Source organism: Borostomias antarcticus (assembly GCF_949987555.1).
Source record: "Borostomias antarcticus genome assembly, chromosome: 23".
NCBI classification, from domain to species: Eukaryota; Metazoa; Chordata; class Actinopteri; order Stomiiformes; family Stomiidae; genus Borostomias; species Borostomias antarcticus.
In genome coordinates, this window is record NC_140256.1 from 12,507,033 (window position 1) to 12,516,885 (window position 9,853).

At 45.5% G+C, this 9,853-nt stretch overlaps 1 protein-coding gene across 1 annotated transcript; it reads left to right on the forward strand.

Annotated features, from left to right (window-relative positions):
• Window positions 1–3,167: 3,167 nt before the first annotated feature.
• On the forward strand, window positions 3,168–9,633 carry LOC311324387 (aquaporin-3-like; the record flags this gene model as incomplete). Its single annotated transcript, XM_084456849.1, has 6 exons — window positions 3,168–3,275; window positions 7,749–7,875; window positions 8,215–8,352; window positions 8,487–8,602; window positions 8,710–8,927; window positions 9,417–9,633. The coding sequence occupies 6 exons, from the start codon at window positions 3,168–3,170 to the stop codon at window positions 9,631–9,633; spliced, it is 924 nt and encodes a 307-aa protein (XP_084312975.1).
• Between the last annotated feature and the right edge of the window lie 220 nt (window positions 9,634–9,853).

Genomic DNA, 9,853 nt, shown 5'->3' on the forward strand with positions numbered 1-9,853 from the left:
ACAGGTAAGGCAGTTTTCTGAGAAGCTCTGGATGGATGTTCCTCAATTCCCCCCGGTCCTGAAGGAAGTCTGTCCTTTATCAGGGTTTCTCACGAGATGAGAGCCTGGGAACAAGGTTATATAATCAGCCAGCCTGAGTAATTGAAGCCACAGATACAGCTTCATTCAGTCATCATGAACAGGGATATACAATATATCGGTGACCAAATCAATATTAGCTTAAAAATATATTGGCATGTGCATGTTTGTTTAAGCCAATAGATATTGTAAATTGAGTAAATGCGATACAATCTGATAACCTAGATTGGTTATCAGCTAGTGTTACATTGGCCTAACGTAGAGTTCTGAGAGGTAAAATACTGTCAGAAATATGAGGTTACTGCACCAGTCTGTCATTTTAGAGAGAAACACCTACATTTTTATCCTCAGAGAAACGGTATCTAATGCGACACTTGGCTCTCAGAAAGCTTAAGAAAGGCATAAAATGTAGAAGAGGTTTTGAAAAGGGTAAAATACCTAGATAAATCCTCATAAGACTCGTCAGTCCATGGTCCTATTCAAGTAAATTTGTCAGCTAGAATGTTGCTATTCATAGAAAAAGTTTTTTGTGATGGGGCATCAGAATGGCCAAAAACATTTATTTTTATTTTGTTTAAGAGTATTGGTGCTCAACTGAATTTTGCTTAATGTTTCAACTGAAACATAGTTTTGTTGCTTTTCTCTATGTGGATACAAGTAGCCTTTCATTTTTGGCTGTTCCGGGGTTGTTAATCACAGACCTTTTATGTGTAATTACACTGTAGAGCAAGAGGAGCACCGGGAATCAAACTCCATATTCAACTCAAACTCTGGAAATCTTATATATGCCTCACTGTCTTACTGCACCATATGGAACACAAAGTGATTTAGTACACTGTATGAATTATGAATGTAGTGTGTCAACCCAACAGCTCTTTTATTTGCATAACCATACAGGATATGGTTTTTAGGCTTACAGTATGCTTAGTGTAAGCTGATATTAAGGATGGTGGTTTTGCTTGCTTCTATGATGTACTAGCTCACTGGCTATGTTTAGCTGTAGCTTGCTAACTTCTAGCGTAGCCTAGTTTAGCCCACTTGACTGCCTTTGCGCTCACAACACTTGCATGAGTACGGTGTGTGTGTGTGTGTCACAAGCTGCTGATAAAGTGAAGATCTCTGTATGTGTGTGTTTCTGTAGTGCTACCAATCACAGACTCACACAACCACAGACTCTGAATCACAAAAGCAGGTGGATTGAGCAATACTTTGATTGAGTTTTCTTTTCACCCTTAAGCTTATGCCGTCTTGCATCAGCATGATGACCACTCCTACACATGGAAGCTAGATTGAATAGATTTTCAGCCAGATGCTATGCCATATACTTTAAGCTTAAAAAACAAGTATTATTGCCCCATTGCTCTTAGGAAAACAGAGATGGGGTGTCTAAATCATGGGATCTAGATCTAGACCAGGGACCTAAATCAAACAGCCGGGATTCAAACCAGCTGAGCTTTTTCACCTGAGGCTTTCTGACACACTGGAAGGTCTGTTAATCAATCTACACCGTGCCCCGCCTGTCCGCTCCAACCCCCAACATCAGCAACACCGGGGAGGCGGTCCACCTGCAGACTGGCACATCTGGTATGATTCGCACGCCCACACACACCACTCAAGTCAACAGAGACACCTGTGGCACCATTGTTTTCCCATGGAACATTTTCAACAGTGAGAATGTTCAGCCCCATGTCTCTCTAGAGCCTTCTTGGGTTCACTTTTTGAAATATTTACACCGGCCCACAACCATTAACCCCCACTCACGATGTCCCTGCAAGAGAGCATCCCAGTCTCAATGGACCATCTGCTAATCATCTGCCTCAGCCCGTATGCCTTCAAACGTATAGAAAAGCTGCTTGTTGTGTTGTGCGTGGCGACCCTGCGGGAAACTCTGTTGTCCTGTTTGGTTTCTCCGTGTCCCAATCCTAAGCCAAACTATTCCAGTAAAGTCTGATTATAACAGTGTGGTTTAAGTGCTTCCATGTGGCCGGGGCCGAGCTAGGCTGGGCTCGACGGGAGGAGGGGCAGCGAGGCCTGTAGTCCTGTTTCTTTCTCTGGCATATGATAGAATCTGCATCCTTTCTGTACTGAAAAGGATCAAATTAGATTATATTTTTATTATAATAATAAAGAAATACTGCATATTATATTATTTAGAATAAAAGACTTACCCATGAGCTTGGATAAAACAAGACCTTGGTCCAAACAGGCAGTTGAGTTGTGAAATCTTCCTGACGCAAGAGAGAGTGATTCCTGCGCAGCCAACCCTGATCGACATGAATCACACTCCCTGATTGACATGAGTCACACTGCCTGACTGACATCCTTGAGTCACACTGCCTCAGAATTATACTGTCGGGTATCTGGCATGAAGAAGTTGGTAATTTGTTGAACAACTGTTGACAACTGACACAGGAATGGAATGCACTGGAGCATGGAATATTCCGATACCTGTCGTATTGTCTGTCGTGTAAATTTGTTTGTGTCACAAACACACACTCACACAACTTGACCAAGAACAGATTGTAATCTATTTGGTCAGAACCTAGTTAGAGGTAAGGTGTCATAGTAGAATCAAATCAAGAAAAAAGGTAAAACGTGAAGGAAGAGAGGAGGTGTACAACAAGAGTAAAGAAAAGGTGAAAGGAGAAATGTCTCCCAACTCTATTCAGAGCTGACAAAGTAGGAATAATACAAGGTGATGAAATTTCAGACAGAGGACAAAGAAACAACACAGGGAAAAGATATGAGAAAAAAATGCAAGAGTAAAAGAAAGAGTGTCGGAAGAGAGACTTGGCATCTGTGATAATGGGTGTGTGCAGTTGCATGACAAAGAGTGGGAATATAGAAAGAGGGAGGGTGAGGGTGGGGTGGAGGAGGGGGGAGGGAAGTGTGGAGAGAGAGAGAGAGAGAGAGGGAGGGAGGGGCCCGGATAGGGTGGAGTAGCGGGTTTGAGGAGGCTGGTTTGGCTCCTGGCCCTGCCTCTATAAGAGGAGCCAGCCAGAGCACCAGACACTACAGTCACACTCAGGAGGACCTACCTGGCTGCCCCCAGCACTCCAGAGAGACTCACCAAGCATCAACACTCAACCATGGGACGGCAGAAAATTTACCTGAGCAAGCTGGCACAGATGTTCCAGATCCGCAACATTCTGCTTCGCCAGGCCCTGGCAGAGTGTCTGGGCACCCTCATCCTGGTGGTAAGAACACTTTACTCCATCTTTACTCCCTCTCTCTCTACCACCACTCTCTATTTACTTCTCTCACAGCCCTCAAGATCCACTTAAGTCAAGTTTCTGAATGTCTTTTGTAGCGTGGCGTAATTTCATGCAGGACACAGGGCAGGTGCCTCGGCTGTAATCAGCTGACAGCCTGCTAAGCAATCTTGTGTTTCAATCATTCAATCTATTATCCAACCACAGCCCATCCTCACTGCAAGGCGGTCCATTTAAACGACTTCCTGGTGGCCTACACAGCTCTCTGGTGCTGTGTAGTCTAGCCTACTTACCGGTACCTTTGCTGGAAAGCTCACCTCCATCCTCGTCCTCCACCCTTCTGGTTCATTGCACTCTCCTGGGCTCGTCTTGCTCTCGAGTCCCCTGTTTTGCCCTTGTAGTTGCCCACTGGATTTTTGCCTCGTTATTTAGCTGTTTTTACCCTGGTGTCTGTCGCTTCCGTCTGTGTGCTTATGTAGCCATCAGCACCAAACTTATCTTTATTCCATTTGTGGAAATAAATGATAATCAGCCTCTGACGTTAGTGTTCCTGGATGAAGTGATGATTAACATATTATGTAAACTACTTGCTAGATTTGTGATGGATACATCCACTAGACATGACCTTTTGTTTTCTTATCTGCAAACTGTACCTGGTTTCCAGTCTTTTCAGTCCAGTATTGTAAATCATATGTGACAGACTTGTGTGAGCTCTGTTATCTGAAAGTGTGAAAGCGATGAATGCTTATATGTTGCGCTTTGGCCTGGCAGACCTTCAGATGTAGTGCCAACCTAAACACAGCAACCATGGGTGTTATGAGCAAACAGTTCAGGTACAGGTTCTTGTGAACAGCATTTGGTGTCTTTGTGGACACATGATATTTACCCTGCACTATCATCCAGGGGACACAACTCGCCCCACGACCACGCGTGTGGGCGTGTGTGTGTGCGCACACACTGCAAAGGAACCTAGGTACGCATGAAATGTTTTATTTCCATTTTTTACACTTGTGACATGAGTTAACAGGCACTGTTTGAACTTTTTCTTAATGTTTTTTTTTTTAATGTTCAATGCTTACGTCGTCTTTACACTTGACTGGGTGAAGACTTTGACCACAGAAAGCCAGTATGAGGGATTTGATAGGACACCCTGGTAGAGAAGTTTACCCTCTGGGAACGCATCTTCCCTCGGTCATAGAAATTAATGAATCCAGACAACGGCTGTCTGCCATGATAAATAAACAAACAACACTTTTAAGTAAACAGTCCTACACTAGGCTCTACAGAGAGGCAATTATTCAGGTTGAGACTTATCTCTTCCTGCCACTGGCTGTGAAAGGGCACTTAATTAGCGGAGGCTAATACCTTGAGTACCTACTGGACAGGACAGGACAATCAGCCCAGTATACCGCCCCAGGCTTTCTGTCTGTGTCACTTTCACCGTTTGGCTCAGAAAGCTGGAATGACTCGAGATTCTTTTACTTAGACTCTCACTGCTCTGCTTAAGAGAGTGTTTCAAAGGCATGAGGGGTGTTACGGTTCTGTTACTGGTGTGTTACGGTTTTGTTACTACCTCCCTGCCAGAGCTTGATCTAGCCACTACTGTAAGTGATACATGTAGCCATGTGCTACTATAGCTGCACTCCAGCTCTCCACTAGTAGGGTTTCTAGCTGGAGAAACACGGCACATCAAGCCAACTATGTCACTGTCAAATGTAAGGTGTTAGAGGCAGGTGTGGCACGTTAGTGTAACAGGGTGGGACACCAACGAGACAATAGGTGACACTGACAACACATGAATGTGCTCTCTCTTCTCTCTCTCTCTCTCTCTCTCTCTCTCTCTCTCTCTCTCTCTCTCTCTCACACACACGCACACCTCCTGTTTGTTCCTCTCTGATCGAGTTCGACAGCACCAATACTAATGACTAAGAGAATAAGCAGGCTGGAGAGAGCCTGGGAGGGGTGAGGGCAGGGAAGAGGTTCGATGTCTGTGTGTAAGTGTCTCATTTAGTGTGAACACTTTCCTAAATGCCTGCATATGGAGACCAGGTCTGTGTTCTGGTGAGCCTTGCCCCAGGTAGTGATGAATAAACCACTATGAGTCATCAGTTAAGTGTGTGTGTGTGTGTGTGTGTGTGTGTGTGTGTGTTATGGGGTGTGATTCGTGCCAGCGTAACAAACACTCAGTGCTTTCGTCGCCTGCATTGCGTGTATAAAGGTACTTTGGCGAGCTGATTAATAGGCGTGCATATACGCACGCGTTACGAGTCGCTCACATTCTCAGAGGGTGACGTGTAAAAAGTGCCGTGCCACTTTTGCGCACATGCATGTAACGTTTGCACGCTCGTGTTAAGTCAGCGGGCACTAGAAGCTGCGAGCGGGGCTCATTTGTCCATATTGAATACAAAATTAAGAATATTTATTTGCACTCAATCAAATTCCAGGACCCTCCTTGCATAACTTTTCCTAGATATGTGTCGTTTTATCTCCACTATCGCTACATTTTCAAATAGGTTGTGGCTGTTCGAACTGGTGCTGACGGTGCTGCAGCGCCCTCTATTGACAAGAAACACGTGTATCTGAACATTTGTTTTAAATTGCGAAGAAAGAGTCATTCAGATATTAGGCTTTATTAAAAACAAGTTGCTTAACATGTGCGAATTCCATTTATTGAGAATGCATTACCAATTGGAAAGGACGAGATTAGAACCAGCTATGATTTAAAGGCAACTGACCTTACACGTGCGGCCGCTAACACGTCTGCTGCGCTAGCAAGGCACTGGCACGTTTGACACGTCGCTATGCAATTTCTGCACACATTACAAGACCTACGTACATCTATGATTTTACCAAACTGTCATGTGTAGTGTTGGTGTCGCATATGTGAGGCGCATCTAACCTGTAGTGTTGCCGTCACGCACACGATGCGCAATACGTGTAAACAACATGTGCACAGCGTCTGTGTTACAGGTACGTTACAGCTATGAGACGTCTGTCTCTCCATTGTTTGTCAATGGAAATTATACACGTGCGTTTAGACGTTTGATGTCATCGCGTCTTCTTAAGTAGGCGCAAGTCAAGCGTTTCAGTATGGTGTGCTGGCACTAATCACACCCCATTGTGCGTGTGTGTGCGCGCGCGTGCGCGCGCCAACAGGCGTCCTTTGTCTCCGAGGGTCACCGTGGTGACATTGGCTCTGTCAAAAGACGATCTCTGTGAAATGGACCGATGGACAGAATGTGAGCAGAGAAAAAGAAAGAGCCATAGTTTTCATGGGATGTTCTGAAAGACTCAAGCTTAAAATGTTCCCTGCCTGTGACTCACTCATTTCCTGCTGAGCTATTAGTTGAGAGGGGATGCATGAGTGACCAGGTGTGTCAGTTGATTCAACGTTACTGCCTTGTTAGAGTGAGGAGGACACTGCCTTGTTGGAGTGAGGAGGACACTGCCTTGTTAGTGAGGAGGACACAGCATGAAGTGACCACACAGTTGGACAAATGTGATGGCGGGATGTTGACGTGGTATGTTGTTGTGACAACATTGTGAGGGCTTTGTGGAGATTCATTTTAAACATTGAGTTCCCGGTCCCTAGTTCTCATTGCCCACTGCCTCCCTGTGTGATATAAGACCTATTTTGAACAGCTAAGAATGTATGTCTAACCAGGGGCCCATATCCTGTATTTTTCCAGCAGGACACAAGGCTGGTTCTTTTAGGAGCCAGAGTTTAGACTGGGCCTAGTGGTGGTGAACCTCTTTGAGGCTCCAGCCCCTCCGTCTCTGGCTGAATGTGTGGTTCCCTGCAGCTAACCTCAACACATGTGACCTGTGGTCTGAAAGGACTCCATCCACTTCAAGGGAATTCAGACGGTTGGCTTCGGCTCAGACAATACGCACTCCTGTTATCCCCACATGGCATGCGCACACACACACACACACACACACACGACAATTCAATAGTTGATTAAAAGCCATGACAGCATACACTGTATTGATCCTGTTTCTGTTCCATACCTTAAAATATACTCCCCCCCAACACACTACCTCCCCAATGCATGGCAGAATCAAGTTATCAAATAATGTTACTGAGAGAGTCAAATGTCAACACTCCAACACAGCCCACCTCCCCTCTCCTCCCCTCTCTGTCCAGTTTGAAACACAATGGAGCTCATTTAAATCACCGTGGCTTCCAGTTTCACTGATAGCGATCGTATCCTCCCTCTCTCCTCACTCCAAACACGACCTTCAGGGAATCACAAACCTGTAGTGCTGTAACGGTGTGCCTTACTGATCTTTGTAAGTATGGCTGTTGTGTAACTACGGTGCATCTCCTGTACACTGAATGTTACACAGAGACATATCGTTCTTCTCCCTGAAGAGGTCTGGGTTATGATATTGTGGAGGTGTGTTCTAGGTTCAAGTGTTATAAAGCTCTACTGTGTTTGTACCCCCTTCCCCCAGATGTTTGGTTGTGGTGCTGTGGCCCAGCTGGTGCTGAGTGGAGGATCTCATGGAATGTTCCTCACCGTCAACTTTGCCTTCGGCTTCGCTGCCACCCTCGGGATCCTGGTCTGTGGCCAGGTGTCAGGTAGGCACGCATGAGGCACATCATGCTAGCAACACATAGAGATTTGGCTACGTAAATCTGCCAGGTATGGTGGAGTTATAGGCGTTCAGTCATAAATTGTTTTATTAGGTGGTGTTTGCTGTCATTTCGTTTAATGTCACCAACATGTTCAGACACAGAGATCCCAGACGCCTTGGAGTTTGGTTCCCATGAGCTTTTCTAAGGTTTAGCCAACTTTAGGAATCTGTCTTGTGATGAACAACCATATACTGTTGATCTAATTTTGGAGGTTTTTTCTTGCTGTATTTTGAGAAGCGGTCGTACTTTAATGTTAACATTCTGTCATGGTGCATTTCCCAGGGGGCCATCTCAACCCTGCAGTGACCTTTGCCCTCTGCCTGCTGGGTAGAGAGCGCTGGAGGAAGTTCCCAATGTTCTTTTTCTTCCAAACGCTGGGCGCTTTCCTCGGCTCTGGGATCATCTTTGGTCTCTACTATGGTGAGTGATGATATGTTGGTGCCTTGGAAGTTGTTGCTTTATATGGAAGTTGTCTCCTTGATGAGTCTTAACCTTGCATCTGTGCTGATAAAATCACGCGTCATGCTATTGACCTATGTCTATGCTCTCTCCAGACGCTCTGTGGGACTATGCAGGAAAGCTCATTGTGACTGGGCCAAACGCCACGGCTGGGATCTTCGCCACCTACCCCGGGAAACACCTGACCCTCGTCAACGGCCTTTTTGACCAGGTAACACGGAAAATAGATTTTGAAAACCCTGTTTCACTCATGTAGAATAATGTGACCTGGCTATACTAGAATATAAAAATAAACCCTCTAATCTGTCTCTGTCATAGATCATCGGCACGGCTGCGCTGATAGTGTGCATCCTGGCCATCGTGGACCCCTACAACAACCCCATCCCCCAGGGCCTAGAGGCCTTCACAGTGGGCTTTGTGGTGCTGGTCATCGGCCTGTCTATGGGCTTCAACTCAGGCTACGCTGTCAACCCCGCCAGGGACCTGGGACCCCGCCTCTTCACCTCTCTGGCAGGCTGGGGCACTGAGGTTTTCACGTGAGTCAGCCTTCACTGTTCTCTCTCCATCTCTCTGTGTATGGCTCCACACACATCTTTTCATAATTGAATATAACCCGACGATGTTTGACGTTCACGACCAGGGGCACTAATGATCAGATTCAAGATTTGCCGTAGAAGAATGACCCTTTGCAGATATTAGAAGACATCGAATTGAATCAGCTTTTTCCCCTTGTTCTCTCTCTGGCCATCTCTATACTCATGATGTCTCTATACTCATGATGTCTCTATACTCATGATGTCTCTAGACTCATGATGTCTCTATACTCATGATGTCTCTATACTCATGATGTCTCTAGACTCATGATGCCTCTAGACTCATGATGTCTCTATACTCATGATGTCTCTATACTCATGATGCCTCTATACTCATGATGCCTCTATACTCATGATGTCTCTATACTCATGATGTCTCTATACTCATGATGCCTCTATACTCATGATGCTGTCCTCTGTGCTTTCCTTTAGTGCGAGGAACTGCTGGTTCCTGGTGCCAATCTTCGCCCCGTTCCTGGGCACCATCATTGGGGTTGTGGTCTACCAGCTGATGGTGGGCTTCCATGTGGAGGGAGAGGCTCGCGACAGGGAGGCCAACCAGCATCAGGAGGACCAGGTCAAACTTAAACTTACCAATGTCACCTCCAACAATGACAACCCCAAGGAGCCCACCAAAGAAATGGAATGAGACATGTGACTGCTCCTCATCCATCATCCATCTCCAACTCAGAGAGCTGTGTTCGCAATAAGAACTGCAACACACATGCAGCATGGACATAAAAATCTCTATGCACTCTTGCTATACAGTAGTATCAGCTAGGATATCATTGTCGACAACATCACTTTATAGTGATTGAATAGAGATTAAATCGTGTCTTCATCAACACAGAATTACATTAATTCTTCAA